Source organism: Aotus nancymaae, unplaced genomic scaffold, assembly GCF_030222135.1.
Source record: "Aotus nancymaae isolate 86718 unplaced genomic scaffold, 86718_ANA_hifiasm-v0.15.2.pri h1tg000008l, whole genome shotgun sequence".
In the NCBI taxonomy this organism is placed as follows: domain Eukaryota; kingdom Metazoa; phylum Chordata; class Mammalia; order Primates; family Aotidae; genus Aotus; species Aotus nancymaae.
The window spans coordinates 2,018,671-2,042,899 of NW_026988419.1; the positions used below are offsets into that span (position 1 = coordinate 2,018,671).

Sequence of the window (24,229 nt, forward strand, 5' to 3'; positions counted from 1 at the left end):
AACCATGTCACATCTCAGCATATCAGAGGCCCAGGGAGTAAAAACAGATGAAAAGCCCTCTCAGGCTAGTTTGGAAAAATAGATAAACTGACGATTTAATCTCCCACTGAAACCTGTTAGGCAGAATATCTGGGAGAACACTGGGCATAAGATGCTGCCTAACTGGCATAACCCCTTGCTCTAACCAGCATAGGGTATGTTTTTGATGGAAAAAGACTTCAAATACTACACCAACAAAGAGGAAGGGGAAACATGAGCAGCTCTAGGAAACATAAGATTCAAAAATCTGAACCAAAAAACAAAAACAGAAACAAAAACAAAAAACTATAGACAACACGCCTAACCAGTAGGCCTGGCCACTCACGCGCAAGCACACCGTACGCATACACACTGACTTCCCACACACGACAGTCAGGCAGATGCCCAAACAAGGGCAAATCCAAAAATCTGCTCTTTGGAATTTTCATGGCAAATTTGAGTTTAGGCAAAAGTGACCTCCCTGGGGTGGAAACAAATCTCAGGAGGCAGCCTTTGCTCCGCATGTAGCCAGTGGTGCTCTTGTATTTGCCTGAGCCCTTCACAACTGTCTGGACATCAGAACGCATTCTTCATATTCCTGGAGTTGAAATCGCTGCTAGATCTTCTTATCTGATCTAACTTTACCTATAACAGAAGCACCTCCCTTTTGGCCCCTGTACTCACTGTTCTTTCAGGAAAAAAGTATCCCACGACAGTGGTCACTAGAGGGTGTTCAGGAATGGAAAAGTAGGAAGAGAGTAACATAAACGCAACAAGGAAATGCCTGTTACTCTCATATGATTTCTCCGGGACCAGGTGGCCAAGCATCCCCTAGTCTTCAAGGATATGTTTTAAAGAGAGGCCTTAATTTAAGGCACTACAATCTTTGCTCACAAGAGCCAAGTAAGACAGTGCTACTTGGAGGTTGCTAAATGGACTCTTACTCAATTTATTTGAATCCCAGGTACTCTTTCGACCTCTCTGACTTCAGTCCTTCTGAAGTCAGATCACCCAGCTTCTCTGATGAGTGACGGTCATTTTTAAAGCATGCCTGCAGTAGTCTTCAGGAGGTTTCTGCCTGGGCATCACAGATCAGCACACATTTGCTCACACACATACCAGGTGATGAGGACTCAACTACTGCAGACAGGCAGAGCCATGCAAATAAAGCCACCCAGCAAGGTCACCTTTTCTTCAGATGTCCCAGTTTCAGGATGATAGAATTTGCATATTAAGTGTTAATAGGCCTGGCAATAACCAGCTTTTGCTTCTTTTCCTCAATGAGGGACATGTCAGAAACAGGCTTGACACATAGGTTCTGCTCATAGAAGAAAATGATTTCAGTCACTGCCCTCAGCTTCAAATTCTGTACTTGGAACCTACATTATAACCTAGCTCCTAATCAGACTGGCTTCTGCTCCAGCTTAGTTTTCTAGGGCATTCCCTCTAAGCTGCCTCAGTGAAACCAGTAAGAGCCACTGGATTACAATTCTAAGTGCAGCAGTGCCTAAGAAGGAAAGAGTCCCACGGGAGAGGAGAATGGAGGCAATAAGGCAGGAGATGATATGAACTCCTGGACAGTCATCACATCAGTAACACAGCTTCAGAAAGTGGTGGGCTTGGGGGAGGGGAGAGAAAGAAACAAAATGTCCCAATAATTTAATGGCAGAGCTACAAGAGAGCATTTACAGCTATTCTAGGACTCTCCAACAGAATGCTTTTCCTGGATGCACAGACATTCATAATACTGGTAACTCTCCATCAACAGCTCTGGCATGTACACGTGGTCATGGTACCCTTCGTACAGCACAGGAAGAGAACACCAAGACGCCCGAGAGGCATCTGGACAGCACACAGCGAATAGAAAGGCTGAACGCCCCCCTCCACGGAATCCCATTAAAAAACAATGTTTGTCTATTACAAAGTCACGTTTTCCATTTTTCCGCTTTATAAAGTCAGCGATGCTGGAGGGTGTCTAGCGGAATCCGTCCTCCAGGAATGAGTGCAAAAGGGGAGCGCACGGCTCAGGGACGTCCCTTCAGTGAGCAATGGAAGGACCGGCTGGAGGCCTCCCATCCATTTCGGACAAATACACACATACAGAAAAGGATTATTGCCAGCTTGTGTACTTTCACAATGTGATTTTTGTATTTCGAAAGCTTGAATTGTCCCTGCAAGAAAAAAATGAGAGAAAATACAGTGTTCAATACAAGGATCATCTATACAGAACTACACATACACAGGGGGAAAACTGATTCGTCAGCCCTCAGGGTCTCCATGACATATCCCGGGACCTGCTTCACTTGCCAATCTAATGCCAAAACGGCAATCCACCTCCCAAGTCCCTTGTACAACTTCAATTCAATTTTTTGCAACAGAAAAAGGTTCGAAACAATTCAAATGCAGATCAAGAGGGGACTGGTTAAATATTAATGCTAGGGCACGTTCATAGAAATAAAACAAGGAAGCTCTCTACTTTTCTGTGCAAAGGGCTCCAGATAAACTGATAGCTTAAGGTGCAGTGTGTACACATGCTATGCTACCTGTGTAAGTGGGGTACAGAAACAAGGTTATAGGTTCATATTTGCTAACATATATGTTACGAAACTTTGCAAGGCTACACAGGAAACCAACAGCAGGGGTTACCTGGGGCAGTGGAGGTGGAAGGGGCACACTAGAAACCGGGCAGATGGAGGAAGCCTCAGGAGACATTCTCTTTCTCTCCCTCTTTCTTTTTCTCTAACACACACTTTTGAAAAAACTGAACCAGGTGATTATCTTAAATGAACAAAAAAAACAACCAACCAACCAAATAAAAATCCTCAGTTTAGAGCTCAGAGCTGCTTACAGAAGGAAAGGCTATTCTAGGAGGTAAAATCTGGGTACCTTTCACTTTATCTTACTTTAGAAACATGGCTCTACTTCTTGAAAGTGTGTGTGGGGGTATCTCAATATGTGTTCTCTTAGTTGCCTTTTATTGGATATAGACAGGCTTGGCCAGCCACCAGTGACCCTTCCTGTCCCACGCTAGAAATCTAATGACATCTTAGCAGGTCCTGTCACCATCTGAATCTCAAAATTTCAGAGCTGGCAGGGACTATAAAGGTCATGAGTTGCTGCCCTTGCCCAGTGATTTGGGCTTCAATTTGTCGGAAATTTTTACCTGGATTTTGGAGTCATTATTTCCCTTTGATTTTAAAGGGACATTCTAGATGCTCTGGCTTTGACTTTTTTTTTTTTTTTTTTTTAAGATAGTATCCCACTATGTTGTCCAGGTTGGTCTTGAACTCTTGCGCTCAAGTGACCCTCCTGCCATGGTCTCCCCAAGTGCTGGGATTACAAGCCCAGCCTGACCTATCTTAAAATTGTTATAATTAACGGGACATATGGCAATTGGTTCAGAGTAAATATGTACTAAGGAAAGAATATGCTCAGCCCAGCCAAACAGCAGTTTCTTTCTGTTACTGGCTAACAAAGCTTTCTCCATGATGACGGTCAGCTGACAGTGACCAACAGCCCCCACTACACAAAGAGAATGACTCCAGACAAGAACCGAGACAGGAAACTGGAGCTGGTATAGACAAGCTTGGGCTGGGAAGAAACTGATGCTATCTCAAAAGTCCACTGGTATTTTATAGCTGGCATGCATGACTGTGCGGTTCATTTATCAATGGCTACTTAGCACTTCAACTATTTTCAACTAAAGAGCTGAAGGTTGAAAATAAAATTAATAGGATGGTCACCTTTTTAAAAGGCCAATGATATTTTTTAAAAACTCCTTTCATGCTTACTATTTTTTTGTCTTTTTGTTTTTTCCTTTTTGTGGAGAACGGGGTCTCGCTATATTGCCCAGGCAGGTCTCGAACTCCTGGTCTCAAGCTATCCTCCCGCCTCTGCCTCCCTAAGAGCTGGGATTACAGGTGTGAGCCACAGCACCCAGCTAAAAAACTCCTTTCAAAAGGACAGACCCTTCTGAGATGCCACAAGTAGCTAGCAAAGGATAAGGAACGTATCTGATCATAACACAGAGAAAAGCAAGCATAACTGATGTGTGTGTGTGTGTGTGTTTGATTTCTGAGTTCTCTTAGGGACAATGTGCTGTATTAGAATGCATTACAAAAGACACTTTTTTTATACCTACACTTAATACTAAAGTGATTACACAGGAGCAGATGGCTCTGTTCCATTTCTTCCTTTTTACTGGCACCCCTATGCCCATCTAATCACTGGACACCAGAAGTCTATCAGTAGGGATTCCACTCTTCTTAAAAGAGAGACTAGAGGCTGGGTGTGGTGGCTCACTCCTGTAATCCTAGCAGTCTGGGAGGCCAAGGTGGGCGGATCACCTGAGGTCAGGAGTTTGAGACCAGTCTGGCCAACATGGTGAAACCCCATCTTTTAAAAAAAATAAAAAATAGAAGAGAGACTAGAAAGGCAGGGCTATGGAAGGTAGGAGCAGAAATGTGCTGACTTCGAGAATTCTCCGTATTGGAGTGACGGAGATGGCAGCCAAGTGTCTGGCCTCAGCTCTTGCAGCTGTTCAGTGATGGAAAGAGGATTTTCAGGGTAATCATTACCATAAGCAGGTCATCTTACCTTCTGGAATTCCTCTACTGTGTTAAGTGGGCCAGAAATAAATTCTTACTCTGTAGCAGATAAACTGGAGAGCTCTAAAAATACTTTCTCATTCAGATATTTAATATTTTTGTTATTATAGACAACTTTATAGTTAGAAAACCTAAGAAGTCATATCATTCTGAGGTCCATTTGCAACGTGAAAAGGGGAGAAGAGTAAAGGAAAAGCCAGGAGAACCCAGCTGAGTTTTTCCAGTTTGATTTAGGAGGAAAACAGAACAGCAAGTAGGGGTGGCCAGCTCCTGACAGTGACAGGCTAACACAGGCTGGTGGCAGTGAGGCCCTATGGCTTTGGTCCAGCCTTTAAAAAAGTGGGTTGAGAGCAGCCTGATGCCAAATTTAGTCTGAGGAACGTGTTCACCTCAGGCCAGCTGGGAAGTGATACTCCATCACACCTCTCACCCTGGGCTCAGTGCACACAGAGATTAGGAGGCAGGGAAAGGGAGAATGTAGACAGGAAGGGGCAGAGACCACAGGTGACCCTTTAAAAAACAATGTGCTTCTGTTCTTTTAAAAGCAAACTAAAATTGAGCAAATCCATAGTGAGCTCCTGACAGCTAGCCCTCTAGCAATCTGGCGAAGCTGTGATAGTGCATGGGCTATGCTTAGGACGCCAAAGAGGACACAGAAGCTGACAATCCCAAAATGCTGGAAGAAATCAAAAGAATTCTTTCTCTACTGTGTATTCCTTTGTCCTGATGATGTCTCAGAAACATCCAAGAGCCCCATTCAGAATGGCTTCCAACTTCACGTACCCAGGTATCTTGGGGAAAATCGCTGTCCAAATACTCGGAAACAGCTTTCTAATCTGCTCTACCTCAAAATGGTCATCTTTTAGTACTTTTCAGAAATGGACAAGTTCCAACTCTGGAAACAATGAGCTAAGGCAGAGATTAATTCCTGAAAATGGACAACAGAGGGGCAAAGCGATCACTCAGAATGCCTCCCCTCTCTTGGAGTTACCTGCCACTGTGCTGGTGCCTGGCGAGGGCACCTGAGTGATTCTGGGTTCTCAAGTGAAAGCTGGGAGTCATCCAAGGAGGAACGCTACCTATGTCTCTGCTCTGAAGAGTGGCTGTGAGGGGGTGCCGTAGACCTAAGTGCATATGGTCTTCAGGAGAACATTCTTTGGCTATCAACTGTCCACCCCAGGCCAGTTCTGGCTTCCTCTTCTTTCCCTGCATTTTCGGTAATGCTGCAAACTCTTTCTAGTTTCAGTGAGGCAAATTCCAGTCTCTCCTCTTCAACTTTATTTTATTCCAATTTCATTTCCCAACAATATAGATTCACTGTTCTGTGTATAGAAGCCCAGACGGCTAAGTAATCAGAATCCTTTCCGAGCAGCTCACTGAGACTTTCACTGAAGTCACAGTTAAAAGGGCAATACTTATTTGCAATGGAAGTCAAATGAAATTGTCCTAAAATACTAGCAATCATGTGTAATTACATAAAATAGCAGATAAATTCAGAAAAAGCATTTATGATTCATGAAGAATTATTTAAATAGCAGTTTTTCTACCAAATTTCTTTAGAGATCATGATCTATTTGGAAGAAAAAGAAAAGGGAGAGAGGGAGAGAGGGCTAAAATGTTAAGGGGCCTTTAAAATGGCAGACCCAACAAACATAAGCTAGGCATGCAGATCTTCTCGGAATCTCTCTCTCACTTACAGTGAGGTTAAATCAAGAGATGGAACGTGAAGTCCTTTTCAAGTCTATTAAGACAATGAAGTGAGTGGATTTTTTAAAATTCATTTTTTCCCCTATTTTCAGAATTTTTGGTTTAAATTCAAACACTCCTCATGGACTTCCAAGCCTGTGCTTTAAGGAAAATACCTAAATCATGAGTGTTCCCTTCGTCTGCCTCCCACGCTGTATTAAAAAGATATGGGGGGCCACAAAGAGACCACACAATGGCAATTATGCAAATATATGACTTTTTACAGCAATTCAAAGATATTTTTCCTGGGGGATTAGTGTCTGCCAAGAGGGGCGGAAGCCATTTTAAGTTTTCTTCCATTCTGACCATTCCACTTTCATTTTAACAACTTTTTTTCATTTAACCTCAGATGCCATCAATTTTTAAAAGTACATAATTTTATGTATTTTGAGAAGTAAACACTGCCCATTACACTATAACAAAACCCTTTTAAATCACATTCACTGTAAGCATCCTATTTTTGGGGGTGGGGAGGGGGGATGGTGTCTCATTCTGTTGCCAGGTTGGAGTGCAGTGGCACAATCTTGGCTCACCACAACCTCTGTGTCCTGGGTAGCTGGGACTACAGGCACCTACCACCACATCCAGCTAATTTTTGTATTTTTAGTAGAGATGGGGTTTTACCACGTTGGCCAGGATGATCTCGATCTCTTGACCCGTGATCTGCCCATCTCAGCCTCCCATAGTGTTGGGATTACAGGCGTGAGCCACCGTGCCCGGCCAGCATCCCAATTTTAAGAATATTCAAAGCCTTACAGAAGGAACAGGGTTGAAAATATATATATATTAAAACCCAAAAAAATCTTAGAAATAATTAAATATGGCAGTATTTTTTAAAACAACTCCATTATGGCACCAGGCTTCTGAAAATTTAACTTAATATCTTATTTCAAATATTGACAATTTTTTAGCCTACAAATCAATGATTTATCTACTATTAGGGCTCGTACCTTGTTCCTCCCTCCTTGTGTATACTGGCAGCCCTCTTGGAATTCTATGTTGATATGTATACAGACACTTATATATATGCACATACACATACACATATATTTAGAAGCAGGGTCTCACTACGTTGCCCAGGCTGGCCTTGAACTCCTGGGCTCAAGTGATCCTCCCACCTCTGTCTCCAAGTAGCTGAGACAATAGGCATGTGCCATGATACCAGGCACTAATGGTGACTATATTTTAAAGAGAAGCCTTTTAAATTTTAAACCATCAGAAGACTGAATTTATAATAAAGAAATCAAACTATCAAAACAAAAAGGTATGGATGGCATCACTTGTGTGTGCAGGAACTCTGCAACTGTGTTTTATCTGTATATCATATCCACACCCCAGAGCTCTCAGGCCCCTGGCCACCTGCTGCTGTCCCTCAGTGTCATCTTGTCTCTTCTAGTCCACGTGAGGGATGCAGGCCTCCTTTCTGGAAAACTGTCAGCTCCTTCTTGGGAAGGGGAATTGTGCGGTAGCTGCTGCAGTTAACATGTTCTGTTCCAATTTCAGAAATACTCAGTTTCTTAGAGATGGTAGTGGCGGGGGTAGTTTGATGTCCAAGAAAAGGCTCTCATCTCCAGCACATGCAGATACTGGCCTTGCATCCATTCTTCTCATTCAGAATAAATTTACCCAGCTCCCTCTGCTACAAAGACAAACATGGACTTGATACTCTCCTAACCGAAATACAAATATTCCCAAAGTCAATGCTTTAGTTGCCCCAGCCTTTGAATCTCAGTGCCTCTCCCTGCCAGTACAGTTGTGCTGGTCTAGTGAAAGAACAGCTTGGAACTGTCACTTACACAGCCCTGAAATCCAGCCCCTGCTACTGACACTGCCGAAACCCTGAATTTATTTTACTGTTTCCTCACAACTGACAAATGACACCAGCAAACAGGAGACATACCTCTCATGTAACTCATGTTGGGGCCTGTGGAACTGCCCTTTTAGTCACAGGACATTGCCAGATGGCTTAAAAATGGCCACATTTGAGCAAAAGAAAACCCATCTGTGGCACATTTTTACCATCATGAAATGTTAGCATCAAAAGAGAGCTCAGAGACTTGTTCATCCATGGAGCCTCATTTTCCAGAAGAGAAAGTAGGGACATAATGAGGTGAAGTGGCCTGCTCAGGGGTTCACCAGGAGACATGGGACCCAGGGAGGACGAGAATCCAGCGGTTTGGGACTCACATTCTTCTCTGAGGCTCTATGGTGGCAGAGGCAAGTTTGGGGGTAAATGGGAAGAGGGCATCCCCTTGGGAAGAGGGGTCCTATGGATGAGAGGTATGACACAGGGTTACAGAGAAGATAGACAAGGCCCTACCCTGAGTGTGAGAGACAGAGGGGGAGCGTCCGATCAGCGGCCGCTGCTGTTCACCAGGCCATGAAACTCCTCCCAGGCCCTGGCAAACCAGAGACAAAAACACAACAGCACATTCAGATCAAAAGCTTTTGAACACAGAGAGCAGACACAATAACCCCCACATCCCCCTTCAGATGCCCTCCAAGCCAAGTGGAGCCACAGGTACCTGGGAGCAGAGCAGCGAGGTCCCAACTGGACTTTCCGAGGAGCAGGGCAGCCTACCCTTCAGGGCCAGCGGGCACTTCTGCTTGCTTCACTTGGGAAGTCTGCCCCTGTGCCCTCAAGGATTTGCACCAGTATTCCTTCAACAAGGCTCCAGGGGAGGCCAATGAGGTCAGAGCTGAAGCTCAACTGTCACCGGAAACACTTCCAATTTACACTGGTACTCCCTGTCCTTTCTGCCTTGGGTATGTGGGCACAGGTGGTAGAAACTTTTTCCTCATCAGGCCTCACTCTGAGGGTAAAGGCCAGTTCCCAACAACATTATGATGTCTAAAGATGCAAGGAGGAAAGTATACACATTCTCTGCTTTCATATTTCCAACCTTCTAACCCTTCTAAGCTCAAATCTTAAATGTGTCAGTTTCACCTGCTTCTTAAGTACCTGTGCAACTACTATCTGAAAATTTAAAGTCATGGCAGTTCAAAATTTCTAGGGAACAATGCCATTACAACTTTCATGCTTATTAGCTTAATTCAGAAATTAGGGTTAGGAAGGGTTAAGAAATGTGACAGAAGGGGTATGTGGCCTCTCAGAATGGTGCTCCAGAGAATAGGCCCTTGGTGACTGTCGGACCAGTCACAGGAGAAAACTAGACCCCCTATGCTTCTGGAGGCTCTAACCCAACTCAAGTGCTCTCAGGGGAGGTGATTTCCTAAGGCCTAGCCACTTTTCAGCCCCAAAATCTGATGAGTTCCTTGGGAATTATATATAAAATACGGTGCTTCCAAGTCTGAAGTTCCTCATTATTATTAACTCCATCCTTGGCTTAATTTGGTGACACAGTACCCAGTGTGACAATCCACTACATTTGTAAGTCAATCATCTACTTCTTACAGGAGGTAGAACTGCAGTTCATGGTTTCTTCAGAGAATTATTACCAGAGCTTCTACCGTATGTGCTAACTAAACTAAGGAAAAATCTAAGACTGCCAAATGAGCGTGCCAGTCTTCGTCAATTCTCAAACTCAGTGTCCACAGCAAGACACCTGACACCTGCTTCAGAGCTCCTTCTGGAAAGATGGTGATGTGATGCACTTTGTGAATCCCTGAGTGACATCAGAAGGCAATCTCATGCCCTTGTCTCTCCAAATGAAGACAAGGGCAAAGCAAAATCCAATGCTTCGGCAATGACCCAGGGAAACCCCTCACTCTAACGGTGAGATTTAAATTCCTTTTTAAACCACTTAGGTGTCAACAAGAAATTACATGGCTGTGTTGAAGCTTCGTGTCATTTATCCTTTTGTTTCCAGGAAGGGCCATCCTTACACTAGCCTATATAGAATGGTTCTCTCTATCAAGAACCTGAAGAAATACAGACTTCACAGCTCCCTTCTACTCCATTCCAGTATTACATTTCCCTCCCAGTTTCTTCTTTAGTATCTTCACTACATGTTAAACCTCAACATGAAGAATCTGGGTTAATAAATTTCCTCACAGCTGTGTGTGGTGGCTCATGCCGTAATCCTATACTTTGGGAGGCCAAGGTGGGTAGTTTGAGACTAGCCTGGCCAACATGGTGACACCCCATCTCTACTAAAAATACAAAAAATTAGCTGAGCATGGTGGCAAACACCTGTAATCCCAGCTATTTGGGAGGCTGAGGCAGGAGAATTGCTTGAACCCAGGAGGCAGAGGTTGCAATGAGCCAAGATTGTGCCATTGCACTCCAGCCTGGGTGACAAGAGTGAAACTCTGTCTCAGAAAAAAAAAAGAAAGAAATGTCTTCACATGGATTTGGTGGAAATAAAACAGTGGGCCATAATCTTTGGTGTAATCCCTCTTATTCTCATAGGCCAATAGCTCAGCCAAGAGGCAAATCTACCACCTAAAACTAGGTGTGAATAGTCTAGCTGTTTTCCATCTGGCATTCCAGGCATATTAGGTAATATTAAAACTTTCTTCTTTGAAAGGTAAACAAAGAACAAGTTAAATGTAAAAAGTGTCATATGACTGGAGTTTCTAAAAACAGAAAAAATTACTGAGATTAATATAGCCAACAGGGAATTCTGAAGAGATCCAAATGACAGAGGAACAAAGAGCTCTTTTAAGACGACTCTTGTCCCATCTCACGTACCAGAAAGCAAACTCTACACACCCCCCACCTCTGCCCAAAAGCCTGCAAGGTTCGTAGCCTTGCACTCACCAGCTCTCAATACTTAGGGAGGGGCTCAGCTTCCTGCTAATCTGGGCTCTCTTAGCTTTGACTACCAGTTTGGTGGTACATATCACAGATGCAAAGCCAGGCCAGCAATTATGCTGGGGTAACCTGGTGCTACTGGACTATGATTTAGCCATGCCAGAAGGGATGGGTTGATCCTTGCCTATATATTAAAGTTTAGTGTTGAAATGCAATGGTATCTAGATGTGGGGAAGTCCCCACAATTTGACCTGTCTCTCCTCTAAGATAAAGGAATAAAGAGGAATCACCCACCTTCCACTCCCTCTGCAGAAAACCCGGGTCAGTCTTTCCCACTGCTGGAGCTCTCTATGGGAAGCTGGCCTGTTTCCCTTTTCCATTCCAGGCTAGATGCACAAAAGGAATCAGTGGGACTAATCCAAAGAGGCGTTTCTTCACAAAAGACAGTGCTGCTTCACATGGTTCCAAGCCCAGTTTGATCCTGGTGGCCCCATCATTCTGACTGTATTATGAGATTTCTCCTCAAAGCAGAGAATATGGGGAACTCACATCTATGAAAACTCGACTAAAAGTTGGCCTCACTAAAAGGAGCCATGACCTGAGCAAAAACTCAGTTTAACAAGTTGTCTATGTCTTAGGGGTGAACTGTCAGCAATAAACAAGAGCAGGAGCCTTCTGCAGCACAGCAGCTCATCACCAGCTCTGTGTGGCCTGCAGTGCCTTGTAGCTCACTGAGGGGTGCAGCAGGGAAAGGCCACAAGTAGTGTGACTGGGGAAAGGCTGGAAAAACCCAACGGTTGAAGAAGGACCTTGAAAACTGGGCCAAAAATAGCAAAGAGGAATCAGGAACACCTGACTGAAAAATCTAAGCCACTCCTAAAAAAACTCCCCTCACCACCAGCAGCCCTATTTCCAAAGTACTTGGATGAGAATTAATGTTGGCTCTTTCTTCCTTCATTTTCCTTGGAATTCTTTTTTTTTGAGACAGAGTTTCACTCTTGTTGCCTAGGCTGGAGTGCACTGGCACAATCTCGGCTCACTGTAACCTTCTCAGGTTCAAGCGATTCTCCTGCCTTAGCCTCCTGAGTAGCTGGGATTATAGGTGCCCCGCCACTACGCCTGGCTACTTTTGTATTTTCAGTAGAGATGGGGTTGCTTCATGTTGGCCAGGCTGGTCTCGAATTCCTAACCTCAGGTTATCCACCCATCTCGGCCTCCCAAAGTGCTAGGCTTACAGGCGTAAGCCACCTCGTCTGACCTCCTTCGAATTCATAAGACACAGTAGCCACAAGGAATAGACAAAGCAGAACTAGTTCTGACTTTTGTTCACACTGGCAAGGGTCAGAAGGGTCTCGAGGTCAGTTTGGTGCTTTCTAATCAATTCTTACTCCGGGAGGTGACATCAAGTCTATCCCCTGGAGCAGTTACAGTACAGCTGAAATGAAGGTCAATGCACGTAACATGATTTTTGAAAGCATAAGGGAAAGGGCCAGACAGGGTAATTCTTTGACAAATACTAAAACATAGAGAATGGGCCTTTCTATATTCCAGCAAATCTCTCATTTTATAGGTACTTCAACCAGTTTTGGATATGTACTAAACAAAGATGCAATGACACAAACACCCCTAGAATGCTGAGACCACAGTGCTAATCCTAATAGGTGTGATGCGGGATCTTGGGCCACATGGAGATCAGGGGTAAGTCAGGATGGTACAAGCACAGGGTATCACTGCCAGAGTGGAACAGCCACTCTGGAAAACTCAACCTTAAATCCACAGCCACTTTCACAGATCCTCTCAGGCAGCCTGACCCAGTGTTTGCAAAAAAAAAAAAAAAAAAAGATTGTTTATTTTTGTTTTTGGTGGTAGCTCCTAAGAAAGCCTAAAGTAGCATGAAGCTTGCTGAAACTCTACATGCAGGTTAGGGGCCTAAAGGCCAAGCTGCAGCACATACAAGCCAAAGCCACAAAGCACACAAGGGGTCCGTATGTGCTACAGTCAGATATCCTACAGAGCAAACTCACACGGGATGAAGACGTTGCCCTACCCCAGATCCTGATGCACAGCAACACCGGGCCCAGGAGAAAGGGAAGGGCTATAACCTTGAGATCTTGCAAGCAGGGCTAACTCAAAGAGGAAGATGTCCTGGCTCTAAAGGGAAAGCAGAAGGGAGAAGGCTGGAAAAGAGCTGTGGCTTGGGCAGCTTTGGCACCAGCGAGAGAACCCCATTAGCACAAAGCAAGGAAGCTATATACACACAGCCACACAGACGGAAGCAGGGATTTACCTCCAAGTAAGAGATTTCTTTGAAGTAAAGGTGAATGGAAGTCAGCGAAGCAAAGGCCAAGGATCCCCCTTTCCAACCTGAACAGACTTTCAAGCTGAATTCTAAGTCAGAAATCACTCTGTTCTGGTCATCAGCGTGACTAGATGCAAACTCAAATTTAAGTACCAGAAAATGGGGTCTTATTTTGAAAGCTAGATGTCACCTTATTATGTCAGGCCTCAGCAGTCCTGGAACAAAATACCACATGACACTACACAATGGGCTTATGGAAATGAGGCTGCATTCCCCGGATGGCCCTCCATGGAAAAGTCTGTGCCATCCCTTAATATGGTGACAGTGAGTCCGAAAGGCCACATCTTTGATGCACCATAAAGAGCAAGAGCATGAGACAAGCTAGTTTAGCACCATTTATTAAGCGATCTCAGCTGTTGTTGTAGCTGCTGCGTGTCAGCCTGTTCTTAAAACATAAAATGCTCTTCCAATTCCTCTTGTCCAGGACAGAAGGATCTTCCAGGTAGCACGCCAACAGAACAAGAGACTCCGATGACGCCAGCTTCAATGATGGTGCCATCCAGAGAGGGAGAGGGTCATGGCACATTCAACCGCGGCTTCCAGAGGTTTTGAAAAAGGAGCCTTTGTGGGCCCAGCCTGCCTGGCATTCTAGTGGAAGTGCAAAAGGTTGGCTCATTGGGAGAGGAAAGAGAGGGGGATGTAAGGGAAAGTAGCATCTGGGTCTCAAAGAGGGTTGGTTTTCTGGTCTCTACAGCTACAGGGCTGAAGTCCCAGAGGCAGCTGGATAAAGCAGACAGCAGCAGGCCAGTCTTCCTAGCAGACTCAGGCAAAAAGCCCACAGGCTCTCCTAAACTCTGTAAGGACGTGTACACATGTTTCTACAAAAGTCACGAAGAACTGTCTTATGGTATTAGAAAGGGAGAACAGCAGAGAAGGGGAGAATTGATGAAAAATACCTCTTTCCCTCTCCTATCCAGGTGAACAGCTTATTTTGGGGTGAGTGGGAGTGGGGGATATTTAGAAACCTTGAAAACAAGAATCCTAGAAAAAGGTGTAGATATCTCCAGCCTGGACTGAACCTGGCTAGAGGTCAGAAGCTACTTCTTTCCCAGAACAGAGAATAAGAAAAATGTACCTAAAGAAAAACAATGCTAACATAGGACTGCTAAGGCAAGCAACCAGGGCCACAGCTGACTAATAACTGTTGGTGACTATGATGAGTCATCACCAGCTGTTTGATCATGGACCAACTCCCATAGCAGGGTTCCCACTTAAAACCTGGCACTTAGCTGGTTTAAGCCGACTCCACTCATCACATTATCCGTGGATGCATGGGAAAGAGATTCCCAAATGGTCTGTCTGGTGAACACAATCACTGGGCTCACTAATAGTCTTCAATAATAACAACATGATGATATTCTTAATAATGATGATGAGGATGACAGCAATACTACTACTTGGCCCTGTAAGAGCATTCTCCATCTGAGGACCCTCAGTTAAAGATTAAATCAGCCTCACAATAGCCTTGTTAGATAAAGTACTGTCTCCCACTTTACAGATGGAGAAACTGAAGCAAAGTTGCAAAGACACTTGTCAAACGCACCTATTGGTACGGGGCCGTAGGAGAAAACTAAACCTAAGGGTCCTCTTACCTGACTAGCTCTCCCTCCAGTTTTCAGACAATTTGACAGCCACTCCCCACAACTTTTTCACAAGAACCTGAGCTTACTTCTGACACTCAATCACTGAAGCCTAACAGTGATTCTGACTGTGGACAGAGAGCTCTACTTCCCTGAGTCCTAGTGAGATTGCAAAGCTTCTTTTCCCTGTGGCCTTCATGCTTCCCTTTGGTTCTGCTCTCTCACACACACCATCCCCCTTCTTCTATAAGTCAGCGCTATTCACAAGGAAATGGAGTCATTCCTGATAGGTAGTCAATATCCCAGGACAAAGAAAACAGACTGAAGCTAACAGGTTAAAAAGACATGCATAAATGGGGTGAGGGTGGGCAGAGTGAAATTATCTTAAAAAACAGCAAGAAAAAGAAAAGCACTTGTCTTTCATTTTAAGACAATGGTTAGCGTATGAAAGACAAGACAGCCTGTAGAAATTAAGCAAGCCCAGGCAGTGTAACTGGGTTTTTGCAGGGCTCTCTCTGCTACAAAGCACCTCGTAGTAAAGGTGGCAGGGAGCCTCGATGACAAAGAACTGCAGCAAGTAGCCAGAAGCCCTAGAGGGAAGGCCTGGTCTGTCCCTTCTCCACAAGTAAGTCTCCTGTCCGGCCATATTCCTCTGGGCCCAACTATAGCTCTACTTCTGCTAAGCTTAGGGACACATCCTCCCACAGCCCCCAACACGTACTTGATGCTGTCGGTGTGAGTTTTGTACTCCATAATGGTGTTGGGAGGTAGGTTAAGCACTCGCCGAAGCGTGTCCCGGATTCGGGCTGTGGTTGCTTGGTCGCTGGCAGTCTTATTCCATATTGAAATAATGTCCTCCTACCAGAGGAACAGAAGGAATCATCAAAGAAAACCAGAGGCAGCGAGGAGAACAAAGGTGACACAAGAAACTAGCCTGACCCGTGGGTGTCTTACCTGAAAGCGGACAGACACCACAGCCCCACAGATCTCCTCCCCAACCATGAACTGTTCCCCCAACATGGCCAAAATGAGATTCTCCCAGCAACGGGAGGCCAAGCCCTTCCGCAGCCGAATAATCCACTTGCCACCATTCTTATTTGCATCATCCTGTAAAAAGACAAAAAGCACTCAAGTTAAAATACAGTTTCACAGCTTTTTTTTTGTATGAAGGCAGTAAAAAGCCAAGAATCTCTTAAACACTAAGAAGTCCAATTATTCAACTCTATAGAAAAACTGATGGTAGCACTAGTGAGAGAAGAAATGAGGAAAAATAGAAAAACAAGGTTGAGATCCTCGGGATAAGCCATTTATTAAAATGGCTAAACAGACCTTTTAAAAATAATCCCCTTTACTGGAAAGACTTAGGAATCAAAATGAAATGATATCATATTTCAAGCACAGATCATCCCTTCACTTGCTAAAAGTACTGAGTGACACTACATACCAAGTACACGGACACAAAGCCCCAATCTCTACTCAGATCCAGTCTAGTAGAAGAGACAGCCAAGAATCTTAACTACAGTAATGCTACTGTAATTACAAGTGCTGCTGTAACAGATATGCACACTAAATTAAGGAAGTACAAGACAGTCGGAAAAGTCAAGAAGTGGGTCTTTTTTTTTTCCTTTTTTTGAGATGGAGTCTTGCTCTGTCACCCAGGCTGGAGTGCAGTGGCTCAGTCTCAGCCCAATGCAACCTCCGCCTTCTGGGTTCAAGTGATTCTCCTGTCTCAGCCTCCCAAGTAGCTGGGATTACAGGCATGCACAAACACATCGGTTAATTTTTCTATTTTTATTAGAGACGGGGTTTTACTATGTTGGCCAGGCTGGTCTCAAACTCCTGACTTCAGGTGATGCCCCCCACCCCGACTTCCCAAAGTGTTGGGATTACAGGTGTGAGCCACCACACCCCACCAAGAAGTAGGCCTTAAGGGCAACAGGAGTGAGTCAGGAAAAGCAGGTGAATGGCACTGCAGGCATTGGGAGGAACACGTTTGTGCACAAACTGATTGTGAGTTGTGGAATGCAAACAGAAGGGTTCACCTGCAGGGAAGGGAAGATTTAGAGATGGTGGGAGATGAGGCTTGAAAGGTAAATTAGAGGCCAGGCATGATGGCTCACCCTTGTAATCCCAGCACTTTGAGAGGCTGAAGCAGGTAGATCATGAGGTCAAGAGATGGAGACCATCCTGGCCAACATGGTGAAACTCAGTCTCTACTAAAAATACAAAAATTAGTTGGGTGTGGTGGCATGCGCCTGTAGTCCCAGCTACTTGGGAGGCTGAGGCAGGAGAATCACTTGAACCCGGGAGGCGGAGGTTGCAGTTAGCCAAGATCACACCACTGCATTCCAGCCTGGGTGACAAGTGAGATTCCATCTCAAAAAAAAAAAAAAGGTAAATTAGGTGCAAGATCATGTGAGCAATGAGGAGCTGTGTAAGATGGGCAGTGTGGACATGACCACATTTGTCTTCTAGAAAAATGCCATGACATCAGAATAGAAGATGCATTACACCAGGGCACAGCTGAATACTGGCTCTGCAAACAGTTCTAGGTCTCCAGTTACTGCCTTTAAGCTTATTTTCTTACCCACTTTAATCGTATGTGTACTACATAAAAATATTGCACGCAATGCCAAGCGCAGTGGCTCATGCCTGTAATCCCAGCATTTTGGGAGGCCGAGGCAGGTGGATCACAAGGTCAGGAGATCGAGACCATCCTGGCTAACATGGTGAAACCTCATCTCTATGAAAAATAAAAAAAACTAGCTGGGTGTGGTGGCACGCGTCTATAGTCCTAGCTACTTGGGAGGCTGAGGCAGGAGAATTGCTTGAACCCGGGAGGTGGAGGTTGCAGGGAGCCGAGATCATGCTATTGCACTCCAGCCAGGGCAACAAGAGCGAAACACTATCTCAAACGAACAGACAAAAAAAATTGCACACACATACAGACTAGTTCTATAAGGATAAGGGTAACTGAAAAAAAAATCCTTTAATGTTCTAATACCATTTTAGTCATAAAACCATCTTTAAAAAACACCCAGCACCAACCCACACATACAAAAAATAGAATCAGTGTATTTCTCTAGAGGTTCAAGTTCCAAGGATATACCAGATAGTGATGCAGTTTTGAGAGAAAACTTTAAAATACTTTTAACCTTGGGAGGGCTAAGAGACAAAACAAAAAAAACCCAAACTTGCTCAAAAAAGCAATCAGAGGCTGTCAGTCCTTACCTCCCACATGGGTTTGATTCCTTCTTTGAAGAGATGGAAGTCACTGTGGCCTGTCAGGTCTCCGGGACGTACCATGTGGCTATAAAATCTCCAGAACTGCTCCACCTGCAGGGAGAAGACCCTAGAGTAAAAAAGGTGCTTATTTGTATTCATCACAGTAGTCCCGTTTTTCTTGTGTCACCCCTCCACTCTTTTTTTTTTTTTTTTTTTAAAGATACAGGGTTTATGCAGCAGTATGATCATAGCTCATTACAGCCTCTAACTCCTGGTCTCAAGTGACACTCCTATCTCAGCCTCCCGAGTAGCTGGGACTACAGGCTGATTAGTGTTTTGATAGGAGAGATAACTTCCTTATTCACAGAGGATACCTACTAAGTACTGGCCAGTGAAGAGGCATGCTTTAGGAGGAAAGAGAAAACATGGTGCAGTCTGATGAGAAATAGCTAGTATTTGCCAACCTGCTGAGGAGGCTCTATATCAACATATAGCAAGATACCATAACTGTGGAGCTGACAATGGGTATTGAGAAGACAAAAGATTCAGGTCATACTTGTAGATCTGGGGAGCACCCAAGGAGAAATCAACCTTACACTGTGTGAAATGGCTGTCCCTTTAGTTCCTCTCTGGCACAAGAACATGTGATACATCTTACATGTTAAATAGAAGTCAGAAACTATAGGATTTCAAGGCAGTGCTTCATATCTCAGCAACTGCTAAGCTTAACTGCATGTAGTGATTTGGGATAGTAACTGGTCATATGAATACAATCGGCAATAATCTAAACCGTTATCCACCCTAACATAGTTGAAGAAAAACCACATATATCCACCAGAACCAAGTACACCCACTAGTGTCTCACTGTGAATAAGGAACTGAAAGGGGCTTGGTGAGGAGAAAGTATACCAACCATCTCCAATTCCCCAGTCAATAATCACTTCAACAGTTTAGTCTTCTCCAATCTTACAACTATACCACAACCTCCCAGGCTCAAGCAATCCTCCTGCCTCAGCCTCCCGAGTAGCTGAGACCACAAGTGGGCACCACTATGCCCAGCTAACTTTTTACTTTTTTTTTGGTAGAGATGAAGTTTAACCCTGTTGCTCAGCTGGTCTTGAAGTCCTGGATTCAAGTGATCCTCCCTCTTTGGCATCCCAAAGTTCTGGGACTATGCCTGGCCTGAGAAGTATTAAACTTTAAAAGATTTGTTTGGATAGTTCTAACTGAAACCAAAAATAAGCATTCAGACTCAGAATATGAGGTGTAGAAAGGACCTCAGAAATCATCTCAACAACTTTACTTATTTTATAGTTGAGAAAACAGTTACAAGAGTTGCTGTAGCCGAGACAGTCAAGCACCAGAACAGGTTAGCTCTGATGACCAAGTCCAGTGCTTTTTCCATTTCAAGATGATGCCTTCCTAGTCACGCTGACTTCAAGAACTTTGAAATGCTGTTAATGATTAGGCTAAGAATCACTGGGAAACACTGCTTTGAATTCAATAAAAGGATTCATCATGTAATTACTTCTTTGTGATGAATTTAATATCATGAGCCATTTCCTAATGAGGTCTGAATTACATGACAGACTGTATTTCTATTTTTCAGATCCAGACCTACAGAGTCAAAATGACAGACTTTAAATACTGTCACACATCCAGTGAGCACTGATAAAACCTTAACCCAAGACAGTCCTGATGATAAACCACTCCTTAACATATATGTCAAAAGCAAAGCAAAGAAAAACCCTCCTTGTACAAGCCAGGTAAATTCATAAATGCATTTGCACAAAAGGGAAATAAAATTGCAGCCCATCTTTTTTTTTTTGAGACAAGATTTCACTATGTTGCCCAGGCTGGTTTTGAACTCCTGGCTTCAAGCAATCCTCCTTGGCCTCACAAAGTGCTGGCATTATAGGCATGAGCCACCAGGCCTGACCAAATTCTTTAAAATCAGTAGTAAACCTGTATCTTCCAAGGCAATAGTCCCCAAACTGGAATCAAATCCTTCTTTCCTCCAAACTCCAAGAGCACTCTACATGCTTTCCCATAGCACAACTTATTGTCTACCCTGTATTAGAAATTCCTGGGCACATCTTATTTCCCCAAGGACAGGATCTGCGCCTTTATTCCTTTTAGAAGCCTACTAGGGCCTTGAATTCATTCAACAAGTATTTCTTGAACCAAATATGAACCAGTGCACAAGCTAGTTATATTATTTTAAGAAAGCTGTTTACCGATACTAAGATAGCACTGGTGAACTAAACAATATCTTTGCTTTGGGCTGAAATTTTATCTGCTCAGCACAGTAATGATGTTGATTTCATATTAAGCAGACTATTACTGAGTTGTAAGAGTATTCCAGATACAAGTTCCTTATTAGATGTGATTTGCAAATATTTTCTCCCATATTGTAGGTTATCTTTTCACTTTCTTGATAGTGTCCTTTGAAGCAGAAAAGTTTTGAATTTTGATGAAATCCTATAGAGATGGGGTCTTACTGTGTTACCCAGGCTGGTCTTGAACTCCTGAGCTGAAGTGATCCTCCTGCCTCAGCCTTCCAAAGTACTAGGATTACAGGCATAAGCTACCATGCCTAGCCTAATATTTAATCTTTTGCTCTTGTGCATTTAGTGTGTTATTTAAGAAGGCTTTGCCTAACCTAAGGTCATTATTTTTCTTCTAAGAATTTTGTAATTTTAGCTCTTACATTTAGATCTATGATCCATTTTTAGTTAATTTGTGTGTAGGGTGTCAGGAAGGAATGCAAAGTCATTCTTTTGCACCTGGAGATCCAGTTGTCTCAGCACTGTTTGTTGAAAAAGACTATTCTTTCTTGGTACCTTACATTAGTGGTTTATTATAAACAAAGGATACAGATGAAGAGATGTGAAGGGCAGGGTATGGGGGAAGGTATTGAGAAAGGTACAGGGAGCTTCCATGCCCCCCACAGGCGTGACACCCTCCAGGCACCTCCATGCATTCAGCTATCCGGAAGCTTCTATACTTGAGTTTCAATTATACTGGCTCCCCCACTTAATCCAGTGAATTATGAAAATTAAAAAACTTTTTTTAGGCAGGGTCATCTCTGCTGCCCAGGCTGGAGTGCAGTGGCACAAACATGGCTCACTGCAGTCTTAACCTCCTGGGCTCAAGTGATCCTCCTGCCTCAGCCTCCTGAGTAGTTGGGACCACAGGTGCATGCCAACATGGCCGGCCTTTTTTTTTTTTCCTAATGTTCCTCTTCTCTCCAAGCCAGCTAATTTAAAAATTTTTGTAGAGGCAGAATCTCACCATGTTGATGAGGTTGATCTCAAACTCCTGGCTCAAACAATCCTCCCACCTCAGCCTCCCAAAATGGTGGGATTACAGGCATGAGCTACCATGCCCCGCCAATTTGAGACTTTAGATCAGATACATAACCCAAGTTTTACTTTCCTCATTTGTAAAATATAGATTAATACCACTGACTTCATAGGGCTATCATAATGATTAAAGGAAATTACATAAACAAAATATGTATTATATGCCCTTCCTCCTTAGCAGTTTGTTGTAGTATTTCCTACTGAAGAATTCTTTTCTAATTTCTGCATTTCAAATAGGACTAATACTTCAGTAATGTCAAGAAAATGACAAACCCCACATTTGACTCTGCCTAGAGATCGAATGTACAGCACACAGGGGGTACATAATAACATTTGTTCAACTAGAGTGGTTAGTTGTAGATGGATTCTTGGGGTACACAAACCAAGTCACCTGGGAGTGAGATGAGACAGTCTGGGCTCTCTATACTGACATTATTCACAAAAACAATTATTAGAGATTTCATTTTCTTTCTGAACACAGGAAAAAGATATTTTATGCATTATCATTAACACAGCCAAAACCCTAATGAGAGGTTCTTAACTACAAAACTTTCAAAATTTTTCATTTTACTGTCTAACTTCATGAGGATAGACACCATGTACTATAAACTTTTGTATTCATGACACTTTTAACTTAGTAAGGACTCCCTAAATACCGACTTTAAATAAAAACCCTGAAAAACAAAAAGAAACAGTGCCAGGTGCTACGGCTCACTCCTGTATTTGAGCGCTTTAGGAAACCAAGGTGGGTGGATCACCTAAAGTCAGGAGTTTGAGACCAGCCTGGCCAACATGGCAAAACTCCATTTCTACTAAAAATACAAGAATTAGCTGGGCGTGGTGGTGCATGCCTGTAATCTCAGCTACTCGGGAGACTGAGGCAGGAGAATTGCTTGAACCTGGGAAGTGGAAATCACAGTGAGCCGAGATCACGCTACTGCATTCCAGCCTGGGTGACAGAGCAAGATTCTGTCTCAGTTAAAAAAATAAAAATAAAAATAAAAAAGCCCAAACCTGTACCTTTGTATTATGCCCTTCTGATCAACTCCACAGTTCTCATATTTGTTGATAACTACACGTTAACCATGGATATCTAGTGAGAAACCTAAGAATGAACAAATCTGACCTTGGAGACTCAGGTCGGTAAATCAAGGAAACCAGAATCTTAAATAGGTTACTAGGAAGGTAAATAAACATCATATCAATACAGGCATGAATGAAATATCAAGGCACACTCCATTAAACCATCAAGAACTCACAGAAGCAAAGGTGCCAATCTGTTTGATATTCTGTTCATAGCTCTGTGAGCTGGTGGGACGGCCGGGGGTTCTCCTGGAGTACCAGAAAGTGTAGTTGTACTGCAGGGGATGCTCTGCCGGTCCAGGGACAACAGCCTGGGAAGTAAAGAAGGTGTGTTAGTCCTGGGCATTTGCCACATTGTCTGAGACTGACAGAACAATTTACAGTGTCAATCCTTACCACCCTCACAATTAAAATAGGATATACAACCTCAACTACCTGCAATGTGCCCACGATTCTGCTTACATAGTACATTTCCTCAGTGGTTAACCAATTCTAAATTCCTGTAACACTTTACTTGTGTTCTTATGGCCTTTGTAATTTTCTCCCTCATATAATAATAGGTATTCATGTTTGTATCTTATCTCAGCATATACCCAGTTCAAGCACTGCCTCTTCTATAAGATTCATCACTGGCAAGTTACTTAACCTGTTTGTGTCTAATCTTCATACCTGAAAAACAAGGAAAATAATAACAACCATCTCACAATGCTGCTGAGAGGAGCAAATGAATTAATGGATACATGATGCTGAGCACAGTGCCTGGCGCAGAGTAAGTGCACAACAGATGTCAGTATTGTTATTATTGGTACTATTAAATGTAAGCCCCTGCCACAGTCTCATTCACCTTTGTGTCCTCTTAGCATCTAGCATAAAATGGCTTGCCCTTGGAGGGTTACTCAATGTTGTAGAATAAATGAATTAGTGATTGCTTTGATATTTTAAGGAAAAAATTGATCTCTCTCTCATTCACCAAGTTTTCCCTTTTCCAAATCACTTTCACCTTAGACTAATGCTGACTAAAATTTCAAGGAGTGTGTAGGATTTGAAATCCTCAGCAGTGGCTTATGAAGCAGCTAACAACCTTGTGAAGCTCCAGGGCTAATTTCCCTATCTCAGGCTAGGAGAATGCTGCAAGCAAGGCACCATCTCAAGATCCTGTGGTGAAAGAAAAGCTCTAGGTCTCAAAATGAACATCCGTGATCGCACAGTGTTTTTCTGAGAACAAAGTCAGATATTCCAACACGGGATGCTGTCAAGTTAATCTGATATCTTCCAGATAAACAGATTCCATAAGATAATCAAATCTCAAGGTCAAAGGCAACTACATCTGTGCAGTGCACAACTCACCTTCCTCTTGCTACTGCTCTGATTCTTATCTCGTTCTGTTTTTTCCTTCTCACCATCTTTCGGTGTGCTGTTTTCTTCATTCTGATCATGGTCCCCACTGTCATCATCTTTCAAACTGAATAAAAAGGGAAAACAATACAATTCTGTGACTAAGTCAATTCTTACTTACCGAACAAAGCCAC

The 24,229-nt window shown here is 43.4% G+C and overlaps 1 protein-coding gene across 4 annotated transcripts in view; it reads right to left on the reverse strand.

Moving 5' to 3' along the window:
• Nucleotides 1-1,665: 1,665 nt before the first annotated feature.
• The window catches only part of EIF4E2 (eukaryotic translation initiation factor 4E family member 2), a 28,564-nt gene continuing 6,000 nt past the window's right edge, over nt 1,666-24,229 (reverse strand). For 2 of the 4 annotated variants that reach the window (XM_012434168.2, XM_064372887.1), the window contains exons 2-7: nt 24,048-24,162; nt 22,877-23,011; nt 18,259-18,363; nt 15,982-16,134; nt 15,749-15,885; nt 13,770-14,035 (exon numbers count right to left, since the gene is read on the reverse strand). In XM_012434168.2, coding sequence (XP_012289591.1) covers nt 13,963-14,035; nt 15,749-15,885; nt 15,982-16,134; nt 18,259-18,363; nt 22,877-23,011; nt 24,048-24,162 — 718 coding nt within the window. In that variant the 3' untranslated portion in view covers nt 13,770-13,962. Of the gene's footprint in view, nt 2,190-8,691; nt 8,771-13,769; nt 14,036-15,748; nt 15,886-15,981; nt 16,135-18,258; nt 18,364-22,876; nt 23,012-24,047; nt 24,163-24,229 lie in introns of those variants that run through there. The other 2 variants (XM_012434169.2, XM_012434170.2) reach the window with 2 other exon arrangements.